The sequence below is a fragment of the Manis pentadactyla genome, chromosome 4 (assembly GCF_030020395.1).
Source record: "Manis pentadactyla isolate mManPen7 chromosome 4, mManPen7.hap1, whole genome shotgun sequence".
NCBI lineage: Eukaryota > Metazoa > Chordata > Mammalia > Pholidota > Manidae > Manis > Manis pentadactyla.
Window position 1 is genome coordinate 48,727,472 of NC_080022.1, and position 24,937 is coordinate 48,752,408.

General features: G+C 39.2%; 1 protein-coding gene across 7 annotated transcripts in view; it reads left to right on the plus strand.

The window, feature by feature from the left end:
- The window catches only part of FGGY (FGGY carbohydrate kinase domain containing), a 408,065-nt gene that overhangs the window by 282,420 nt on the left and 100,708 nt on the right, over positions 1-24,937 (plus strand). For all 7 annotated transcript variants that reach the window (XM_057500245.1, XM_036911238.2, XM_036911239.2 and 4 more), the window contains 2 exons: positions 9,937-9,998; positions 21,475-21,622. In XM_057500245.1, coding sequence (XP_057356228.1) covers positions 9,937-9,998; positions 21,475-21,622 — 210 coding nt within the window. The remainder of the gene's footprint in view (positions 1-9,936; positions 9,999-21,474; positions 21,623-24,937) is intronic.

The following is a 24,937-nucleotide window of genomic DNA, read 5'->3' on the forward strand; positions in this document are numbered from 1 at the left end:
ATGAAGCTGTCCATCAACAGGTTTTCAGAGACTTAGTATGCAAATTGAACATCTGTGTCAGTCTGGAAATGCAATTCCCAGAATTTAGCTCAATTTGCTCTGTTGCTATGGATATAAGCATCCTTTGCCCAAACATTATGATGTGTCTTCGTGGATTGGTTATGCAGTTTCATAAGCCTGAATTTAAATTAAAAATGTGACCTCTTTTTTGCCATTAATAAAATCTTCATAATAGCTTACTATATTTTCTGACAGGAGTCATGGGAATTTTGGGCCTTCATCTAGTTAGTTGATTTTGCAGTATCAACCAGTCATTGCATTTTGAGTTCTACTTTGGGGAATTCTAGGTATATAGTTTCATTGGATATAGTGATAGAACGTGATTGACCCATTGGTCACAGAGAATGAAAGCTTGGGAAATCCAAAAGCTGACATAATGGGGTAAAATCTGAATCAAGCACAAAACAAACTGTCCAATAAAGCAGCAATCCAGAGAAACCAAGCAAAGAGACAGAAACCACCTCTAAAATAAAGAGATAAAATAAGAATAACAATAATGATGGCATTAGTAATAATAATAAAAATCGTATCTTATTGAGTGTGTGTTGCTGTTGAGAGGGTTTATATACATAATCTTGTTAGTCCTTGAATGACATGCATAATAATCACAATGCCTAATATTTGTTTTAAAGGCTTACTTTCCTGTCTCATTTCAAAAGCTTTTTATATGCTATCTCATTTAGTCCTCTCAGCACCCCTGTGAGATGGTTATAGTTTTGGACCATGTTTTACAGGGGAGGAATTGCAACCCAGGGTAACAAGTGCTGCCCAGGGAGATTCCCAGAGCACCATCAGATGGCCTTTTCACCATTCACCTTTCCTTTCTATTTGCTTATTCTCATTTATTCTCCTGTAAATTCTGATTTCTGGTTACAATATCTTGTTGTCTTGTAGGGCATGGTAAAAGGAAGTCCCATCTTTTTGTTCTTTGTGGGAAATGCACATTTTTCTGTGATAAGCCATGTCTGAAAGTGTCTGCTCTGGTATAATGTTGTCCACAGTGTAGTCTAAATATAGTCATAGATACAACACCTAAAGCAGAAGAGAAGAGAAAGGCAAAGGAGAGGGGAAGAAAGGAGGGGAAAGAGAAAAAAAAAAACAGTTACCTAAATTCTAGATTTGAAAAAAACATATTTTGTCTCATTTTTATAATAAAATGCAGATCTTCCATAACAAAGCAAATCCTTCATTTCAAGTATGTGATATATTGGTCCTTAAGAAAAAAATCTCCCATCTGATTAGCTTCAGGATGAAGAAAAAAATAGGATAAGATCTTTTCTGGCTCTAGAGTCCTTGCAGTTTATCTGACTGAGATTTGGATGCAGTTTTTTCACTCACTTCAAGCTTGGGCCATTGATATTTATTTGCTCTTAGACGGGCACATACCCCCATCCCACAAATGGTTGATTGCAGCTGCATCAATCAAGTATCCATCAAGGACTTTTTGTGCTTGTCAGTACTCTCTCCAGGATAGTTGTGCAAAAACCAGTGCTTTTTGCCCAAAATTTTCCTGTGAATACCTCTTACACTCACTGCATCCAACAGGGCTTTAGCTATCCTTTTCTCCAGGTGTTCTCTCTTACTGAAGTCATTTTTATTGAGGGGGGTGTAGGGTAAGGGAGGCTAAGATCAATTCCTAAGCTGCCCCCATGGTACCATTGGTTTTCTGGGAGAATTGCTGGGGAGTTACCCTTTAATTATTTGAACCCAGAATTTAAATTTATGAGCACAGTATATACGGTGCTATATAGGTTATGGAGGTAGAGCTTTCATCCCTTTGTTCATTCACTCTTTCTATCACATTACAGAGGTTTCCTGAGTGGTTCCTCTGGGTCAAGCAAGAATATGGTCATGTGGTTCTTATCCTCCAGTTGCTTAGCAGCTAATAAGAAAGTTGGATAGAAAACTGTTAATTAGAATTTATTGTAGCACCTCTCCAGCCTATGGGGTGTATCTGTTATGTGCCAAACCCTTTTAGACATTTATAATAAAGATTCAGGATTCCATCTGATTTTTACAGTATGTCTTATGTGGTCAGTGTTATTATGTCAGTTTCCCTAATAAGCTCAGAACAGTGAGGTAACTTGATCAAGGTCTTAACAGTTATAAGCAGAAGAGTCTTGATTCAAACTCAAGTTAGCTACAGGAAGCCCAGATCTTTCTAGAACTGGACCTGACTTTGGTGGAGTTGCATTTCTGAGTTTCTTGTAGACTCCCTTGAGGAGCAATTATTGTCAGTTAGAGTGACTTTCTTTTCAAGTATTTTGAGGCAAATACAGTAGGCAGGCTTGTAAGGCCACAAGAGGAAAACATGTATGCATATAGACAGAATCTGTGTATAGACTTATGTGTGTCCCAGCATTTCACAGTAGGTAACTGGAATGACTTCATGAATATAAAGGCCAACTCTGAATAAACAAATGCCTGCCTGTTCCCTCCTCTTGCTCCGGCTTTCACTGTGTTTTCTGTATACCCACCTGGATTCCCACACAGCTCCCTAATTACTTTCCTCTAATTTTTCCCCCTCTAACCTCCATGTCTTAGCTCAAGTACCTATAACAAAGTACCATAGATTGGGTAGCTTATAAACAAAAGGAATTTATTTCTCACAGTTTTAGAGGCTGGAATTCTCAGATCAAGTTAGCAGTATGTTTGGCTTCTGGTAAGGGCCCTCTTCTGGGGTGCAAAGGGCTATCTTATTATAATACCTTCACGTGGTTACAGGGAAAACTGTGGTCTGTTCAGACCCACTTAAGGACATTCATCCCCTTCATGAAAGCTCCACCCTCACGACTGAATTACCTCCTAAAAGCCCCACCTCCCAGTACCATCACGTTGGTGGTTAGGGTTCCAACAGATGAGTGTTGGAAGGATACAAACATTCAGTCCACGACAACCTCTCTAAAGATTGCAGCTGAAGCAATCTTTCTAAAACATAGATATGACCTTGTCCCTCTTGATAACTCTCCAGTTATCTGTAGAATAAAGTCTAAACTCTTTAGAGTGACTGCTATTTATACAGCTAGTATTTATTGAGTGCCTACTGTATTTAAGTTACAGTTACAGTACTGAGAAAAAGGCAGTGAGTAAAACAGCCTCTTGCTGCCCACCTCCAAAAATTCATCCCCTTTTCAAGTTTGCATTCTAACAATAGGAGACAGATAATATACAATGAATAAAATGATAAACCAATAAATAAATACATTTTATTTGATGGTATAAGTTGTTAAAAATAATTGAGGAAGTAAGCTTACACTGTCAGGTGAGCAGTTTCCAATTTTAAATAAGGCGGTCAGGGTAGGCCTTACTAATCTGACTTTCAAGCAACCAAAAAGGGAGGGAAGAAAGTTAGCCATTTGGAAGCCTAGGGGAAGAATTCCCTTAGGAAAAAGCCAGTGCAAAGGTGCTGAGGGGATTGCTTGCCTGAAGCATTTCAAGAATAGCAAGGAGGGTACAAGGGTGCAGCAGAGTGAACCAAAATAAAGGTTTTAGGGAACAAGTTCAAAGGGGTCATCAGGGGCTATCCTGTTTGCCACCGTAAGAGTTTTGGCTTGTACTCTGAGTGAAATGGTAAGCCATTGGAGAATAAGGAGCACAGGAGAGAGATGATATACCAGATTTTTAAAGGGCCATTCTGGCTGCTGCGTGCTCTGCTGGAAATCAGCTGTGGGGTAGGAGTGGGGGAGATGGAGGCAGAAGGACTGGAAAGAGGTTATTGCACCAGAACCATACTAGTGGAACTGGTATGTATTCTGGATATATTTTGAAAGTAGGGCCAACAGGGTTTCCTAATGGATTGAATGTGAAATGTGCAGAAGAGAGAGAGGTCAAGGTTTCTGAAGGATAGAATTGCTATCAGTGGCAGAGATGTATTAGATGTTGAGGAGGCAGGGGGAGGAAGGAGTCAAGAATTTCTCCCAATTTTCTGGTTGTGGTAACTGATACTCTCTAAGCTGATCCTCAGTAATTTGTCTTTATCTTGGTAAAGAGCACATCATTTATATTTCTATTAAAGCCAGAAAATTAGGATTAATTCTTGACTCCTTCTTTCCCTTCTCTGCCCACATCCAATCTATCAGAAAGTCCTATTGATTCTATCTCCAAAATGTGTATTGCCAATCCATCTATCTTTCTTTACCTTCACTCTCAGTACCATTGGCCAAACCATCTTTATCTCTGCCCCGGTCTATGTAAAGTGTATCTTTTGTATGTGGATTATAGTTGGGTTTTACTTTTTGGTATCATTTTATAATCTCTGATTTTTACTTAGAGTGTTTAAACTGTCTGCATTTAATGTGAAGATGAATATGGTTGAATTTAGGTCTTCCCTTTTGCTATTTGTTTTCTGTGGCCACTCTTTTTTTTTTTTTTCCCTTTCTGTCTCTCTCCATTTCTGCTTTGTTTTGTATTGAATATTTTTCATTCCATTTTAATTTCCCTATTTGCTTCTTAGACATCTTCTTTTGCATTCTTTTTTTTAATGATTTCTTTGGAATTACGATAAATATCCTCAACTTTTCAGTCTACTTAGAGTGCATAATGGGTAATTTCATGTAAAATATAAAAAGCATTCAACTCTGTAGTTCCATTTACTACCTACTCCTTCCTATGCTGTAGTTGTAGTAAGTACAGCATCTCCGTATGCTATACACCCAACAGTACAGTAGTTTTTACATTGGTAAACAGTGTAATGATCTTCTTAGGATGCCCTGATAAAATATCACAGGCTAGGTGGCTTTAACAATAGATATTTATTTTCTTACAGTTCTGAAAGTCCATGATCAAGGTGCCGGTACATTCAGTTTCTTAGGAGAGCTCTCTTCGTGGCTCATGGCTGATAGATGGCAGCCTTCTCACAAGGCCTTTCCTAGGTGCATGAACATGCAGAGAGCTTTTGACACTTGCTCTTCCTATAAAGACACCAGTTCTAACAGACACCAGCTTGTGCCTATGAACTCATGTAACCTCAACTGCGTCCACACAGTTCCCATCTTCAAATACAGTCACACTCAGGGTGGGGCTTTGACATCTGAATTTTGGGAGAACACAGTTCAGTTCACAGTCATACATATTTCAAATAAACTCTGAGAAGCAAACATAGTTTTTTGTATTTACCTACATACTTATGATTTCCATTGATTTTTTTTATTTGTCTCTGATAATTTAAATTTCCACCCATCCAGTAATTTCCCTTCAGCCTGAGAAACTTCCGTTAGCATTTCTTTATTTTCTTGGAGGTCTACTGGCCAAGAAGAAAAAAAAAATCTCTGTTTTCTTTTTTAAATGAATTTATTTTACCTTCTATCTTGAACACATATTTTCCCTCAATATAGAATTCTTGAGTTTTGTTTTTTTCCCTTTAGCACTTAAGTGTCACTGTTTTGTATTCTGGCACCATTGTTTCTTGTGAGAAGTCAACCATTACTTGTATTTTTTTTCCCTGTGTAAAGTGTATTATTTTTCTCTGAATATTTTCAAGATTTTCTCTTAATATTTGGTTTATATTATGGTGTACTCAGATGCAGTGGTCTTTGGATTTATCTTTCTTCCCCCAGGTTTGCTAACCTTTGAGTTTGTAAATTGCTATCTTTCACCAAGTTTGGAAAATTTTCAGCATTTGATTATTTAAATATCATTTCTGCTGCATTTGCTCTCATTCCTCCAACTGTGACTCCAGTTCATATATTTAATATCTTTGGCTATTATCCCACAGGCCCCTGAGGGATTTTTATTTGTTTGTTTGTTTGTTTTTCATTCTCTGTCTCTCTCCACCAATCAGATACTCTCTATTTATCTTTCCATTGACTCTTTTTTCTGTCATCTCCCATCAGCTATGAAGCTATCCATTTAATGGTTGTTCCAGAGATTTATCAATAGTGGAACATCCCTTTTTAATAGTTTCTGGTTCTTACTATTTCCTAACTACTATCTGTTTATTAATTATTAGAATATTTATTAATATTATCCTTTACATCCTTAAGCATTGTTAAACTACTGAATTCTTCTAACATCTCTGTCATCTCAGGGCCATTGTCCATTAAATGCCTCTTCTCTTAAGTATGGATTAAATTTTCCTGTTTCTCTGTTTACTAATTTTGCATCATATCTTGAACATTGTGATCGGTGGGTGTATTGTCGAGGCACTGGGTTTTTCTTATTTCCCTGGAGACTAACTTGATTTGGCTGAACTCAAACTCTAAATTTTGTCTCTCCTGTGATGGGCATCTACTGAAATCTCTGCTGAGTTCTTTTAGCCTTAGCCAGGCTACTTAAAATATAATTCAGAGATTATCCAGAGATACGGTGGCATTTATATGCATACTGTTAAGCTCCCTGTCTATGTCTCTGTCCTTTCTCATATATCCCACCCCTTACTTTCTGGTGCTTTGGTTGCCTTGAATTCCAACCTCTCATTTCTTAACTAGGACAACTGCATATTTCTATCTGAGTATGAACTATCCTGCATGACACTAATTGGTGCCTGGCTTTAGGTAAAACTCTGTAAAATCAGAAAATATATTGCTATTTTTTCCTACTGTGTGTCTATTCCTCTCCAGTTTCTATGTGATTTTGGTCACTTTCTAGTGTCTTCCAAGAATTATTTGATATAATTTAATCAGCATTTATAATTGTGATCTGTGCGAGAATTTATATGTGAACTATTCAGCCATTGTATTATGTAGAACCCCTGAATGATGTCTTTTAAAGCAAGTGGGATTGCTGCACTTTCCTGATTGAAACCCTTCCATGTCTTCCCATTGTATTTAGAATAAAATATAAAGCCTTTGCCACAGCCTGCTTGATTTGACCCACTTCCTACCTTTTTATCCTCATTTTATGCACATTTCCTCCATACTTACTCCAATCTAGTTGCACTGGACTCAGTTCCTAGGACATATGAAGCTCTTTCCTACTAAAGAATCTTTGCATTTTTTATTCTGTTTATTGGAAATTAACGGTTCTTCTATTTTTCATGTCTTAGCTTAAATTTCACTCTCAGATCTTTTCTGAACCCTCTAAAATATGTACCCTTACAACAGTAACCTATTTATATCCTTCAAAGCATTAGTCACTGTAATTATTATACTTACTTGTTGATTGTATACTTCAATAGAATGTAATCTTCATGTGGACACAAAGTGTATCTGTCTTAATTGCTGCTGAATCCCCTGTGATTATTTACTATGATGAGGACAGAGTAGGTGTTCAATTAACATTGTTGAATCTCTAGAAAACCTTAGTCTAAACTATATTTATTGACTATTGGCATGCCCACTTCCTACTCACAGGCAGAGCTTTCTTAAAGCAATGACTTTTACTTATCTTTGTATCCTGAGTTATTAGAAGAATGCCTAGCACAAGGTAGCCATGTGTTTCATGAATAATTAAACTAATAAACAAACTGTAAAAATGCACAAAGCTACCAACTTTGATGGTAAATAAAACTGACTAAACTAGCTCTATGTTAAATCAGACTTTACCTGTACATGAAATTGTACTGTGTAAAGCTAATAGTAAAACTGTAAAAAAAAACAAAAAATGTACATTATATTTTATTTGAGGAATGTTTGATCTTAGAAAATGTTCACTACTGAAATCCACAATCCTTTCCAGCAGCATAAAAAACATTGTCTAGATTTAGGTTTCTTCTTTCATTAGATTTTCATGAGAATTTCAAGCCGGGTTGGTAAGGGGGGGAGCAAAATCTTTTCACTCTGAGATAAGACTAGGTAAGTAAAGAATTGCTGAAGAAAGTGACATTACAGGTAAATGCAATTGGAACAAAGGCAGTTGTGACAAGTGATGAGCATTTTTCTGAGCCTAATGATTTCTTTATCTGCAAAATAAAAGTAAAAGAAAGCCTCCAAACTAATACTTAAAACTGATTTTAATAGAGAAAAACCCATTATGCAAAAAGATAGTTTTTTCTTAGCAAAATAATCATAGAACCTAAAATTCTTAAATTCTCAGTTTGCCTTTGTTAAGTATTTTTCTTCCCTATGAACTCTTTGCATACAGTTTTGATATCTCAGGCAATACCATTCTTGTGTAATTTTACAAATACTTGGCTATTTGTCATAATAATTTGCTAAATGTTTTAGAGGGAGAATTCAAAATGGTGTTGTCCAGAGTCATGGCCTGAGGCGAGGCCTGAACTCCAGTCTCCAGGACTCCTCGTCTGTGTTCTGGCCGCCATACCAAGGGTCGAAAACTCAGATGCCCAAAGGAGTCAGACAGCATAAATGAATAAACAGACTAGGCAAATATATGCACTTTGTACTTCCACAGAGAAGTTTTTCTGTCAACTCCCAAGTACTCCTGTGCTGAATTCCCCATCCGCTCCTTTGACAGACACATGGGCATAGCAGGTCTCTACTAAAAGCAAAATATTAGTGTGTCATGATAATAAATTGATGAAATCTCATGTCTATTGTTGGGGAGTGACAGGGAATAGTGGTGCTTCTTACGAACTCAAGGGCATAGGCCTGTCTGAAGGGACAGGATAAGTCGCCACTCAATTACAGCTGACTCTTGCTGTGGGGAATATGGGTGGCCCAGTGTTTTACATTTGCTAGTTCTTCAAGAGAAAACAAAATCTGGATTTTAAGTGAAATCTCCCAATTTAAAAATATTGCTCATTTTTGAAAACTATATATATATCACAAATAAAATAAATCTGTGAGCTGGATGCCCCCTCATAGTACTCATTGATGGTCTCTGTGTTATACTATATTGTATTTCTATTTCTCCCATGTCCCTAATGCAGATGCCAGCTTTATAAGGAAGGGCCTGAAACTCCAGCCCTAGTTAAATATTGTAAGGTGGCCTTTCCCTCTTGTTCTAGACCTGAAAGCCATCCCAAAGGAGATCTGACTCCATCCAGCTCAAGCCTCCTACCTGTCCGAATAGTTTGTAGACTTTTCTGCCTACTCTTACTGCTGCCTGCTCTCAGAGCTGAAATCTGAGATGGAGGAAACAGGAAAATAGTCATAGAGTCAGGCTAGTTCTGTCTATGTATTTCTAAGGCAACCGCTTGGCAAAAACAGTCCTTGTGGTAAAACTGATTATTTCACTGGGAAATAAATAAGCACTAATGGGACACTATGTTCCCCTATACTTTGCTAAATGCATTAGAGAATAAAATATATGTGGAGAGATCTACCCAGGAACAGATACTCCAGGCTTTTGAAATATGAGCTCAATTATTTTGATGAATTTGCTTGCTCTTCACTAATCAGGGTGGGTCTTTTCCCCCAAATGCTGTGAAAAAGCCACAAGTGCAGCTGACCATCAGAGATACTGTTCTCCCAACCATTTTTTACTCATTTGGTGGAACTTCATTTTAATAGTAGACATTATGAACTGAAAGCCACCTATATACCAGCCATGCACCACAGCCTTCCCTGCAAGGTAAATTTTATTATACTCATTTTACAGTTGTAGGAAAGAAGGCCCTCAGAGGTAAAGTAATTTTTCCTAGGTAGCACAGAAATTAGTGCGTGAACACCCAGGTCCCCTGCCGTTCACCCTGAGGTGCTTCTCCTTCTCACTCCTCTCTTCACTCCTCATTCTTGGACCTGATTCTACCTGCTGCTACCAGTTCAGCCTTGGGAGTTTCATTCCCTACTACACTTCCCTTTAAACTCCTTTGTTTAGTAAATCCAAGAAGCTGCACTAGGTTAAGCAAAACTAGATTTCTGAAAGAGCTGAGACTTTCTTACTTAATATCTTAATATTAATTTATTATTAATATATTAACATTATTAGATCCTCTATAGACATAGTTTGGAGAAACAGATATTTTAATATACCTTTATCTGGCTTGCCCATAGATTGGAGAACCTATGATATTGATCCACCTCTCTTGTTTTTCAGATAGACCACATGGTGCAGGGCCATGCTGCCTTCCCTGAACTACAGGCCAAGGCCACAGCCAGGTAACATCTCTCTCTGTTCCCCTACCTTTCTGTCCATGATGGCATTGAGGAAATTCAATTTAAGCAGGTGCATTATTTTCATATCCTATGAGCAATGAAAATACCTGGCAGTACTTGGTTATAAGATAGTCATCTAGACGATCCAGAACATATGTGTATTAATTTTCAAAATGATCCGAGAACTCAAAGAACCTGGAGATCACCCAAGAATATCCCAGGATCCATGGATTAGAAACTCTCAGTAAAATGAACATGGATTTTGGATTCAAAACTTCTTGGGTTCAAATCCAGCTTTATTCCTTACAATGTGTGTGACCTTGGGCAAGTTATTCAACCTCTTTAAGCCTATCTCTTCATCTGTAAAACTGAGGATAATAGTTGATTTGGAGTGATTTCCAAAATATATTATTAAGTGAATAAAGTGTAGTGCACAGAGTGTTTACAGTATGTTCCCTTTCACATAAAAAGAAGGCTATTATAAGAAAATACATGTATATTTACTTATCTGTGCAAAAGAAATATAGTAAAGTTAAACCAGAAACTAATAAGATTGGTTACCTATGGTGATGGGTAGGAATGGATGCAAAGAAAGGGGGAATGGGAACAGAGTAGTAGGAGGGAACAACACTTCTCTGAGTATACCTTTTCATATAAATCCAACCCTTAGAACCATAGTGGTGCTTTATGTCCCCCTGAAAATAAATAATAAGAGATAGATAAATAGATAGATAGAAAGATAGATAGATAGATAGATAGATAGATAGATAGATAGATAGATAGATAGATAGATAGATAGATACCAGGATACATGGGTATGGTGGGGATGGGGCAAAATGAAATACAAACAGTAAAAAATGAACCTATTAATAATTAATAAAAGGGGTTTGGGAAAGATAAGGACTAACCTAAGTAACTTTGGGAAAGAATATTTTATAAGTATGCTATATGTACAGTTACTTTATCTTTAACCATACACACATACACACACACACACACAGTATGTTGATATAAATGGAAATAAATATAGATATGAGTATGTATGTGTGAGTATATATACATATAAATCAGGGACAATTTGATCAACAGAAGGAATAATGATTATATAAAATAACTCCATGAGGCCATAGTGATATAAGTAAAAACTGAAGAAATAAGTAAATGAGGAAGAAAGGACAGATCTCCTGGTCCACTATAAGGACAATGTATTTAAAATCAATAAATGCAGAAGAATGAATAGAAATAGAAAATCATCATTAGGCAGATGCCATAGTAATATAATAACTGTTGCAAGCAAAAAATCATCAATGGATGCTATAGTTAGTGAGTGAAAGTAGGATGCAAAGCAAGATATTTGTATAGTCCCAAAATATTCTTACTACAAGGTATTTATTCATATAAAAGAAAAGTAGTAACTTCACAGTGGAGACATATGGCAGAACACCTGATGCAAGTGATCAAAGTTAACAATACTGGCATAAGATGTATCAATATCATGTGCCTCATTTTTGTGCTGCACTGAGAAGGGCACAGCATCATTTCTTTCATGTTCTTGCCAAAGATGCATAACCTCAATGTAAATATGAGAAAACATCACACAAATGAAATTGAGGCACATTCTAGGAAATTATTAGATAATGTACTCGAAAAGATTATGAAACTTAAAGAATTACTGAAGAACTCTCCCAGATGGGAGATTAAGGAAACACTACAACTAAACACAATATGTGATCATGGATTAGATCCTGGACCATAAAAAGGACATTGGGGAGAGGGAAAACTGTTAAAATTCAAGTAAATATGCAGATTAATTAGTAATATTATATTTATGTTAATTTCATAGATGATGAGTAAAGGAAAGTCAATGTCCTGTGTTTGTACCTTTTCTGTAAACCTAAAATTATTCCAAAATGAAGTCTGTTTATTATTTTTTAAACTTTTATGATAATTCTTAATTGCTCAGGTTTTTCAGAAAAATAAGGTATTTTATAAAATTAACAGAAGAACCCCATATAGTTAGTACATAGAAAAAGAAAGATAGACTAAGGGGAAGTTAATATTATAGTTCCTGGAGCCAAATTGTCCTTAATAGCTATCACCCCTTAGTAGCTATGTGACCAGGGAAATTTACTTTACCTCTTTGTACTTTAGTACCTCCCTATATAAGTAAAAATAAATAAAAGATAAAGGGAAATAATAATGTTTTTGAAAAAATTAAATTAGAGGGTTCTTGATAAAATTAAATGAATTTGATAGTGGCTGGTGCATAGTGACAATTTTGTGTCAAGCTGAATAGGTAGGTATTCAGGGGTTGATGGTGGTAGTGGTAGAAGTTATTGTTATGATGGCTGTAGTTACTTACATTAGACATTTCCATTCCACCAGGAGGCTTACATTCTAATAGGGGAGGCACACCTGCATCGAGCAGGGTGAAACACATATCCAGGTAGAATATAAGCAGTGTGTCATCAAGGTGTGCCTGAGGACTGATCCTGACAACGAGTTTGAGAGATGCTCCACCAGCTTCCCTTTCTAGGAACCTCTGGTTATAGTGCTGTTACCAGCAAGAGGGATCAGCCACGTAACCTCATCAACTAACACTTCATTTGGCTTAGAGACCATATAACCTAGAGCAGCGTTTCTTAACTTCAAATCATCAGTGAACTCCTTAATTATATGCAGAGTTTTGTTGATTGTACATTTTTGCATATATTTCTGTGAAGAGGGGCCATAACTTTCATCAGATTCTTGAAGAGATCCAGCATTTATAAACCACTACCCAAAGACAAGAGCACTGGATTTGGAGTTCAGAGATCTATACTCATATCCCACCTCCAACATGCACCATTGTGTGAACCTGTTTCCCCATCAGAGCATGGCATGGTAGTTGTGAGACAACCAGCCCTAGCTACCTGTGAGGATATATTTTGAGTTTCATGAGGTGATATATTTATCAAGGCTTTGTAAACTGTACTGTGATGGTTATAGTGAGTCATGACTGCTGCTATTTCTGCTCCTACTCCTAACGATTATAAAAGAGGACGAAGTTCTGCTGGTGGTGGTTCCAGGGTTAAGCAGCAGATAGCAGTCATCCATAACCTGCCTGCCTGTTTGCAGAAAGTGTGGTGAAGTAGCAAGAATACTGGACTGGAAACTAGAGGTTTTGGGTTCTTGTGCCAATTCTGCCATAACTGTCTTTGTCACCTGTAATATCACAATAATACTGTTCTGTTTAACTCATTTTATATGTGTCATACAGATGAAGGTAGATCATGAAAATGCCAATCTCTGAAAATCTTAAAGCTCAACACAAACCCAAAGGGTAGTTAGACTTTGCAATGAAATACTCAAAATTTCCAGAACTTTCTTCTATAGATGAACCTCATGTGAGGAGTTTTTATTGAAAATAGGAAAGAAGGATTTATGGATGCATGCAGACTTAGAGATACAGCAGTGTAGGGTGGTGCAGAAGCAGTGCTTCATAGAATTCAGTCATGGATTCAGAACTGGACTTAAATTCCAGCTCTGTGTCATCTAGGTGACTTTGTATACTTCCTTGTAACTGCCGCTCAGTATTTGTCCTCTTCAGAGCTGGTACCCCAAAGTATTGCCTATACTCTTGGCCACTATTGCTTTACTTTGTACTCCATGGGCCAGTGTAACACGTAACATTAAGGTCCTCAGGGACCTCTGTCTGTAAGTCTGCAGCATGTGTTGCCGTCTCCTTCCTTGGGCTCTTGACAGCGTGGGGCACCAAAGGCCTCTCCTTCTGCTTTATCACACTCTCTCTCTCTGGAGTAAGCCCTCCCAGTTTTCCTCTAGGTCTCTGATTCCTCTTTCTTAATCTCCCTTCCAAGTTCCTGGTCCTCTGCTTAACTATAAACATCAAAGCTCAACGCAGCTAGGTCCCTGCCCCTCTTCTTTCCTGTCTTTGTCATCTTTTCCAATATGATCCCATCTACTCTCTTGGCCTTCTTTCTTTCTATATTTTGAGAATTCTCAAATTTTATCTGCAGCTCATATATTTAGTAGGTATTCAATAAATGTTGGTTCTCTTTCCTTAGGGTTTTTTTCTGTTGTCTTGCAAAGGAAAGTGCATCTCTATCTTATTAGATCTGTGAATACAATATTCCATGACTCTAGGACCCACTGTACTCAAGTCTTAGAAAGAAATACTTCTAGCTGTTATTAAAATGAAGTTGGCTGTTTGAAAAGGACAGCAAATCCCTTGGAATTAGGAACCATATGCCTTTTTTGGTGTGGCTTGAGCCTCTTTGAAAACAACAATGCAGGTCACTCTTATCTCAGAGCTTAGCATCAGCGAATCCTATTTGAAACTGTAGAAACAAGTTTTCATAAACAGATTTAGTATTTTATAATCTTGATTTACCATAATCCTATTAGACCCCATCCCCAAAGAGGAATGTTTCTTGAGTTTATAAAGTAAGGTACTAACAACTAGATGTGCCCACTAATGAAACTGGTGACTGAGAGCCTCTCTCTATGTGGTGCCAAATACCCAGATATTTCACTCCTTAGCCAGAGATCACCTTACATTTATCATAGCTTCAGTTGTTTTCTTCTAAGCTGCCCAGTATCATTCTTAACTCCACTGTAGAACTTAAATACCCGTGTCTCAGAATGAGGTTCTGGTGGTGGCAGATTGGGTGGGACAAACTTGGCATAATCTACAGGCACTGGATTTGAAGTTGGCATCAGAGCCAAGGTTAAAATCCAGTCCTATCACTGTCTGATGAGTGCCTATGAGCACTTATGATATAAGAGTAAACAGAGCAAAACAAAAACAAACACAATAACAAAACCCTGCTTTCACAGAAATTACATACACACACATATGTGTGTGTCTGGGTATGCATGGAGAGAGAAAACATGCATGTGCACACCACAAATTGATAACTTTCTAAAGAAAAATAAAGATGAGTAAGGAGACATAGAGCAAGGTGTTGGGGTGATGGACAGGAGGAAGCCATCCTTGATGAGGTGCCACTTGAACCAGAGTGGGAATAAAAAGTGGGAATAAGCCATGGTTGTGTGTGGGAGATCCCTGCAGACCGAGGAACATCAAGGCCCAAGGCCCTGAGGCAGCAGCCAACTTGGCAGGCTCAGGGGACATGGGAAAGGCCACTGTGGCTGGGCCAAAGTGGGAGGGTGTAGGGAACAGACAGGTGAGGGCTGCAAGTTAGCCAAGGGCCAAATTGCGCAGGTCATTGTAGATAGCTCCGGGAACACTGGATCTTATTCAAGGTTTTAGTTTCTGAGCAGGGGAAAGACATGGTTAGATTTACCTTTTAAAGGGATTACTGTCCTACTTTGTAGAGAGTAACCTAGAACGTTGGTGGGGAATGAGGGACAGTGCAAGACAGGGCCCCTGATCTCAACGGGCTCACAGTCTGTTGACAGCGGAGGCTGTGCAGAGAAGCCCAGCCTGTCCTGAGTCAGTCTGCAGAGGCCACTGCAAGCAGTGGTCGCTTCTCATTGTGATGCTGGTGGTTTCAGGTCCCTCAGGATTGTCATTACGAATTTCTCTGAATTCACATTCTCTCTCTCAATGTGTCTTTCTTTTCTCCCACTTTTCCTGGATTATTTTGTTATTCCTTTAAAGACAGTCAATTTTATCTGGATCTGATTTATTCCTCAAACCTTTTTTGTTCCTGTGATGGGTATAATCCCATTAAGGATCAGTTTCTCAAGATGCACTGTCCCCTATATGACTATCTCAGGTAATTAAAAGCCCCCATTAAAGGATAAATACATTCTCCTGGCACAAGTAGAAAATGAAAGGACAAGAACCTTTTAAAAAATTTGCAATGTACATACACTCTCATTTAATTCTAGATGAGGAAATAAAGATCGTAGGGACCTCTCAGATTCCACTTCTGAAGATTGTTCCCATTCTTTCTGCTCTTGTATTCTCAGATTGCTCCTTGGCCTTTACGGCATGTTCAACCATGGTCCCTCAGTCTGACAACTGAGGCCATAAGTCTATCAGCAAGTATTTACCTAGGCTCTCCTGAGCTAGGACAGTCATAGAAGCAGGTGACAATATCATTCCCTGGTGTGTTCTAGGATAATCAGTAAATTCTTGGTGGCTCTTGGTTGAGAAATGTTTCTTGACCAGAAATTAGCTAGGCATTATAATGCCTTTCTTTGGATTCTCATTTGCATCCAAGGAAAAGAAGGTGCTCATTGGGGTCCTCTTGAGAAGAGTGAGGACTGAACTGACTGAGGAAACAGATTCTCCATTTCTCCCTCTTATCAGGTTATTTGTGGCCCAGCAGTGGCTAGCACATGGGCCGGGGGTCGGGGGTGGGGGGCGGCAGGAGGCAGTGGTCGCAAGATGTTTGTTTCTTCTCTCTGCCCCCCTTCTGAGGTGTACATGGCATGCCTGCAACATTGTATGCGTGTGACTCCAGGGATCCATCTAGTGCTACAATGAGATGCAGAGGTATAAACAATCCAGAAAGTCCAGTTTTGATATTCTGTGTTGGATCTATATTCATTCATTTTCCATTTCAACAACTATGTGTTGGATACCTAGTCAGATGAGTAATATGCAGCTATTTCCCTGGAGTTCAGATTCCAGAGATGGATACAGATAAAATACAGAAGCACTTAGTACACAGTGGAGGGAGTGCCATCCATCCATTTGGTGTATATTCTTGAATGGGACTATGTGCCAAGTTCTCTGCTAAATCCTGGGTGAGCACTGGTGATTCTGCCTTCATGTAGCCAAAAGCCCAAAGGAGTCCAGAGGCAGTTAAAGAGTAAATGAGCAAGTAAGTCTACAGTGATGTCACCTGATGTGAAGGAAACTAACAGTGCAGTGATAGGATATGAGGGAAACCCCATTTAGGTCAGATGGTCAGGGAAGCCCTGCCTGATGGAGGGACAGTGAATATCTGAAGGATAAACCATTGCTAACCACTTAAAGAGCAAAGGAGAGGGCAGTCCAGGCTAAGGAATTAACATATGTGAAAGCCTTTAAGAGAAGACTCAGAGATTGATCTTAGGCCACAGTCCAAAATGGGCAAGGTGAGGTTGGAGACAAGTGCAGGATCTGGATCATCCAGGGCTTTTTAAGCCAAGGCAAGACACTAATTTTATACAAAGGACAGTGGTGAGCCATTGCAGGAGTCTAGGCAGGGAAATAATGAAATCAGTATTACTGCTGAAAACCTCTTTATTCCCCAACTAGAGAGCACAGACTTTACCCAAACTCCCAACATTGGTGAAAAGGGTAGGTGATATTCCCCTCCTGCTTGAAGATGTCAGTGTCACTCTTTCTGTCCTCTTGTAAGGCTGAGACAGGAGATGTAAGGGGGGAGCTGAGGCAGTGTGTTCAGTAGAGGCCTCTGTGTGAACATGGGCAAAGAAAGGAGCAGTGGGTTCAAGAACAGCTGCTAAGAGGTAGTATCAAAGATGAGTCCAGAATGATTGACAGAGGCAGGTAAAGAAGGCAAAGAAGAGCATTCTGAGCAAGAGGGAGCAGATAGGCAAGTATTCAGAAGCATGTTATGAAAATTAAAACTAGTGTGGTTAAAGCATGGCGGGTGCAGGAGTAGGGAGGGAGGTGGCATGGAAGATAGCTGTGTAATACAGTGCAGTGTTACGAGAGCTCGACAACAAGGGGCATTTTATGCCAGGTGAGGATGTTTGTGCCTTATCTTGAAAACAAGAGAGGAGCCACTCAAAGGTTTTAGAGAGAGGTGGGAGCCATAATTTGAGTTGCATTTCAGAAGAATCACCCAGGAAGGAGTGCAGGGAACCTAGTTGGAGAGGACAAGATTACAAAAAATATAACCCAGGAGGCCAAAGCTCTGACCCAGGCATTGGAAGGTAGCTTAAATAAAATAAAAGCAATCAAGCTGGAGAAAAGTTTGATGGTTAGAGGAATATTTAAGATAACAAATGGATAGGTCCTGGTCAAAAAATTTGGGAGCTAAGTAGAGAAGAGCCAAATATAATGCCTGGTCTGCCTCTGGCCATCCACATGGTTGCTTAAGCAGCTACTTAAATGAGATTAGCTTTGATTAAACCAAGGAACAGAGAAGGAAGAGGAGGTATACCAGAGAAGACTGTGTGTGTCATCTTAGGGTTTCTAGTCGAGGTTCCCATGGACAGCCAACAGGAAGCATTTGATGGGTGGTGGTTATTTGAGCTGGAACTTGTGGGAGAGAAAGGAGCAAAAGATAAGGGAAAATACTTGGAAGCCCTGAGCCTTAGATGGTAACTGGAGCCACAAGGGGGAAAATGGGGTCACACAGGGTGTATAAAGAGTGTGGAGGAGGGCAAAGAGAGAGCTCTGGGAGACCAGCTATTGAAGGGACAAGAAAAGGAAGAGAACCAGCCAGAGAAGAGGTAGAAAAATAAAAAAAAGCATAGTGTCTGGAATCAAGGGAAAGAGAACAAATGAAGCTAGAAGTGTTCAAGTGGTACAGAATGCAAAAGAGAATTCAAGTAAAATAAAGGCAGAAAATGGTCCATCAGAGTTAGCAATGGAGAGGATATTGTTCCTCACTGTGGGACCAGTTTGAGTAGAATAGGGCAGGCAGAATACATATTGCAGTGGCTCAAGAAGTGAGGAACTGTAGACAGTGAAGAGGACAGCAGGTCTTCTCTTCCAAGACTTGCTCCTAAAAAAAGGCACAAATGTCTTATGATAGACCATGTGTACTGATTTTTTATTTGAAAGTATGGTCAGCATACTTCTGGGCAGCCCATGAATCTAGAGAATAAGTGATTTATTCAGAGGCAAGAAAGAGTAGCAATTCCAGGGCTGCTGTTTCTCATTTGAGATCGTAAGCTGTGAAGTCTGAAAAAGCCTTCCCTGACTCTTGGATATTTTTAAAGTTAGCAATGAGTTTCCTGTGATGGGAAAGGAGAGGTAACTATTCATCAATCCCCATCATTTTACAGTGCTCAGGACTGTATAGTTAGTCCTCGTAGCAGTCATAAGGTGAAAGTATTAGACCTGATGGCAAAAAAAGGAGCTAGGCCTGGAGAGGGTTAGCATTCCTGAACACCCAGCTGGTACATGGTGAAGTCATTTCGTGACTGTTGAAACTATATTTTCTTCATCATACCCAATGGGACTAGGACAGCAAGAATTTCTCTCTCTGAGAGAGGATATATGAGCCTGAAGTTCATGAGTGGGAGAGAATGATCCACTTGGAACAGTTAATATGTGATTCCCGAGCAGAGGAGGGCAGATGGCCATTTGGGAAGGAATTGATAAAACACACAAAATGAAACAAAGTTAGGACCAAAAAAAGTACCATGCAAGGTTAAAATTATGTGAATAATGATGTGCATTTGTTATTTTAATGTTTTCCAAGTGCATTTCATTTTGGGTGATATACGCAGATAGCACACATGGTAAGGTATAATTGAAAAAACATGCAGGAGAATGGCTACATTCAAAGAATAGACATACAGCTGCAAGGAGGTTAGGAGCCAAAGGGGTAAGCATATGCTCCGTCCCCCAGGGATCTCATTAGTGCATGAGTGACCATATATGTGGACGCTAAATGAATCTCACTGTTTGCAAAGGCCCACAGTAAATGAGACAATGACAAATCAATAGTAATTAGGCCTATAGGTTCTTATTGACCCAGATGTCTGAAACCAAATGCCCTGCTCTGAGATTCCTTGAGAGGCAAATTAAAAGATTTATGGACATGTACTTCTTTTAAAAAAAAAATTGCTTTACTCTAAGTGCAGTGATGCTATTCTGAAGTGGAATGTTACTAGAATAGTGTAGACTCTTGACTTCTGTCTAGAGAGGATGTTCTCATGGTTTTTGCTGGTTCCTGCTAGACTAGGAGCAGGGATATCTGAGAAATAGAAAGCCAGGATGTGATCACTTCTACTTACAGATATGGTTCTGGCCTTTCTTTCCACAGAGGCCGTGTATGATCCTTTCCTAACACTATGTAGAATCACGCTAAAACAGAGTTTGAATATGGGGGTTTGACAAATCATTTCTGACCTGGGATCCAGAAAGCACATGGCTTGAGAATCTCATAGAAAAAGGCTTAAATTTGGACTCAGTCATGTGTTCCACCACTTTGAGTGTCACGTCCTGAAAGGGGTGTTAGCAGTGCTTGGCTCACTGAGCTGTGTTGAAGGCCTGGGCACACTCGGGGCGGGAGTCCTGGCCCAGCAACATCGCTGTCCGCCCTGAGCGACCTAAGGCGATGTTTTGCCAGATGGAAATGAGGTGTCACACCAGGAAATGAAGAAATTGCCTTGCAGGGAGGGCTGGCCGAGCCTCCACCCGACAGACGTCACACACACACCCGCCCCCTTACAGCCCATCACTGGAGCATTTTTACATAGAGCATTTCTGCTTTTCTATCTTTTCTACATTGGAATTCCACATAAAAGTGTTACTCAATGAAAGACTTTGGAAGCCACTGTTCTCCTTATCTGTTTCTTCCTTTAAGCTTAATTTGGAAAACTTTCAGGAACTCTGTGGGATCCCTGGGAATATGTGCCCACAGTGCCATAATACTGAAACTAGAAATCTCTGAGCTGTACTCCTAAAAGATTTTTAAAATGTAAATAATAAATATCATCCTAAGTATCTTAGATATTAACCTCCTTTGGGCAATGATTTACTATAGTTTTTTTTTTCCATTATTCAAGTCATATATTTAACCTGTAAAGCTGTCATTCTGAGGATACCAGCGGGAAGTGTTCTGGATGCCAACCTCTGACAAACCCACTTTCTTCTGGAATTATTGGTTAGGATTTTGAGAAGGGAACACCTTTAAAGAGGGAAAGGGTGACCAGCTTTAACCTTTGTGCCATGCAGTGAGATTGGACCCAGTGAGGCAGGTGTTATTATACACCATCTGGCATGTTTAGGTTGGAAGTCACGTCTCCTAACTACATTCGCTCCATTCTCTCGCTTCCCTCAGCCAACTCCTATCCTGAGTCCAGGAACTTATATTTGTATCCATCATCTCATCATTATTATTATAATTAGGAATACTGATTTTTAAAAATCCTTTACATATGTGCAGTGTTGCACAGTTTACCAAATACTGTATCTTCACATATACAGCCTCCTTTGATCTTCAGAATAACCCTATGAGGTAAGTTGGACAGGGGTTATGATCTCTGTTTTTACAGATGCAAAGAAAGTGGTTCAGAAAGTTTGAATAACTCTCTCATGGATACACACCTACTAGAGATAAAGCCACTCCTGGATCTTATCTTCAGATTCCAAACGTTTCCACTAGGACATGCCACCTATTCTTGGTGACCGTACAGTATAATTTGAGAGGACAGCATGCTGTTTTTTATTGCTTTAGGGTAATTTCTTTGCTGAAGGTTTTGGGACTCCGCTTACTTTTTGGATCTGATATGGAAGTACAAATGGTTTCTTTCTGCAGAACAATTTGCTCCCCGACCCTACCCCCCTTTTAAAAACAAAAATTCACTTCTCTTCCAGATGCCAAAGTGTATATGCATATTTGAACAGTCACCTGGATCTGATTAAGAAGACTCAGCCTGTGGGTTTCCTAACTGTTGATTTACATGTTTGGCCAGATTTCCATGGCAACCGGTCTCCCTTAGCCGATCCAACACTAAAGGGTATGGTAAGTAACAGCCAGTCCTTGCATGAAGGTGAAGGCAGGTCACAGGACTGCAAAGTCTGGAAGAAACAAAATGAGAAGAAAGGGAATGAAGAAAAATAAACAAAACAGGCCAACAGCTCGCTGGCTTCCTGCAGATGCATTGCTGTTGTGAAGGCACTTCTTGCTCCCCAGGATGATCTGCTGAAAGTTCTCATTGTTTCTGAGCCAATCTTAAGAGCGTTAAAAGCAGAATATTTCTTACATTTACCTACTGCTGCCTCTTTGTCCTGTAGAGTGGCTGGAAGTCATGAACCTCTGCCTGTGTAATTTTTGTATTTATATCAGTTTTTACAGCCATGTTTTCTATCTCCATCCCAGGCCAACTGATAAATAAATAGTAAATATTATCACCCATGATATTCCTTACCACAGCCACACATCTTCCTAGGTTCTAAGTCAGAGCTGTCCAGAGTGCATGCTAACATTATAAGGATTTCTGGTTAAACTTTGGCAAAAGTAAAATAAAATTAGAAAGTTATCTTGGTGGATAAATTCAGCTCCTACTGACCTTTAGAGTCACTTCAGTGCAGAGATTATGGGCCCTCTTGGAGGAGCCAGGATGTACTTAATGGGAGAGCTCATAACCCCCTAAACTAACAGAACTTCTTGGTGGCCAGGCACAATTAGGTGGCTGAGAGTAGCGTAGCCATTGAGAATGTTGTTTAAGGATGGATGAAGCATGTTAAAGCTAGAGAAACAGAATTAAGTTTCAGTTTCAAGACCCCAAAAATGAGAAAATAATCCATAAATTCTAAATCCAGGAAGATATCAATAAGTTGAGAAGCAGAGTATGAAGTAAATGAAGGCAGAGGGTTCAGAACAGAGGTTATAAGCAATGTGGGTTTACCCCACCTGACCGTAGACCAGGCCTGCCGGCTTGAAGACCTTCAAGACTCAAAAGTCTATGGCTTTGTGTATAGTTGTATTGGGATTGTTTGAAATATTTGTATGATGTCAGTACCTGATCTCTATTTTCATTACCCAGTTGACATAATCAATATGTCTACTAATAAAAGAGGGTCACAGTAAAAAAAAAAAAGAAAATTGGACATAGCAAAAGTTTTGTCTGTCTGGAGTCCATGAAGTGTGTTCAGGGAGCTTGGGCTCCTTACCTGGCCTATGGAAACAGAAGAGGAATATCCAGAGAGGGCCATGTGGCCTCAAGCTGTAGCTAGAAAGCCATACTTTCAGACACCTGACTCTCTGGGTACAAATGGAGGTTTGGGGAAGAACACATTTTGTATGGACACAAAAATGAGTTTCTTAATTAGAGACAAATATCTGAAGCCAAATATTAGTAGACGCTTCAAATGTTAAAGATGTGGTAAGAAGCATGACCAGTTTATAAAATGACCCCAAAACAAAGCAGGGTTATACAGTAAAATGATGGCTCTGGAGTGCCTGACCTTGGATTTGGAGTCCTCCCCTCACCAACATCTGTCATATCCAGCGTGGCAGGAGCCATGGCAACCAGTGGCTTTTGTCTGTTTCTTAAAACCAAGCCTGACATCTGAGGACATAAGAATTACAGTTGTACAGATTTCTTGTAGAGGTAGACCAAATGTGGAATGTAATTCCCAAGGAGCCAGTGGAGTGTTTGAAGGATGCCTGTCTCGTTAAGTATGAATAAGTATGTACTCACCAAAGAAGACTTCTTACACGGGTATATCTGCCCAATTATATTGAAAAATCCTGGTACGTTTACTTTTTTAAAAAGTTTTATTGTTTTATGAACAATCCTCATATGTCACCTGATATTTCTTAGCAATTACTTCCCCTCCTAACTGCCCTTGGGTTAGGCTTACTTTGGGAGCACTGTCACTCCATGAATTACATCACAGTACTGAAAGGAGAAGGTGACCTAGATAAGACACAAGGGAGGAAATTCAGGGCTATAAACTCCTCATAGTATTTCTGTCCCTCTGTCCAATTTTGGGTAATATCAAAACATTTACCCTGAAATCCTTCTGTTATCATATTATCCTTTTGTCATAACCTGTAATAACTATGTCACCAACAATTCAGTTTACATTTATTCAACACTACTATGTGCCAAGCACTGCTGTAGATATACAGTAGGTGGTCAATTCCTATATTCATGGAGCATGTTTCAAGGGAGGGAAGGAAAGTGTTTGATAAAGTGTAAACACAGTAACTAGAATCATGAAGATACTCCCCATAGGACAAGAATCATATATGATTTCTTCTTTTGGCTCCTGAAACATTTTTCTGGGTGTATACTAAGTGCTTGATATGTACTTACTGATAATTTATAGTCAATATGGAGGTAATAGATAATGTATTGCTTTAGAAAATATATACATATGAACAATTTGCTCATATTAAATGGGTTAGTTGCTGCTCTTACTATCCATGTAAGTATGACAATATTAATGTCCAGGAAAATTAAAGTAAGAGGCTCCCAGTTTATCATAATTACAAGCACATTTGTTCATTAATTATGTTAACAAATTCAGGCCCTGTTATAGTTGGTGGGAGATATAAGAGTAACTAGAAATAATTCCGGCCCTCAGGAGTATTACTGTCTTTGGGGGCAAATAGAATATACAAACAGACAACGGGGATGCTGGGCCAACCCCCAGACCCCAGTCACTCTCCTGGGCTCCCTAGATGCATGGGAAGTGATTGCTCTGCCTGGTCTCAGTGGTCAGGAGAGGTGGTGACGTTGACACTGAGTGAAGGAAGAGAGTTTGGTACCTGGCAAATCACAGTATGTGCAGTATTCTAGGTGGGAGGGGAGCATGGCATGTAATTCCTACAATTTTGACTCCTGATATCATTGTCTAACCAATGAGTTTGCATTTAGCATTTTATCTTGGTAATTTAAAAAAAGTGTTTTCTCAGAAAACCGCTGAGCCCTCTGTACTCCTTCTGCCTCAGCCACATTACCTTCTCCCAGTCTTTACTCTCTCCTTGGTGGCCTCTTATCTCTTACCTCTGTGAGACACTCATTCAATAAATGCTATTGATCAGCTACTATGAACACAAAGAAGAAAGAAACTATAGCTGTCCCAAGTTCACAGAAAGGTGGGAGAGATGATAACCATTGCACACATGTGATTGTACGTGTGCACACAATCCTTACACAGTGTGACCCCCATATGTAGGTATCTGTGCATGCCAGGGGAGGTGCTCAGTAAATGTCTGACTTGAGTTTTTCAGGTGGCATTTGGGTAGCAAGCCCTGATTTAGCCTTCCTCTGCCTCATTTGAACACACATATAAAAAACAAAAACAAAAAACTCATGCTGACTTT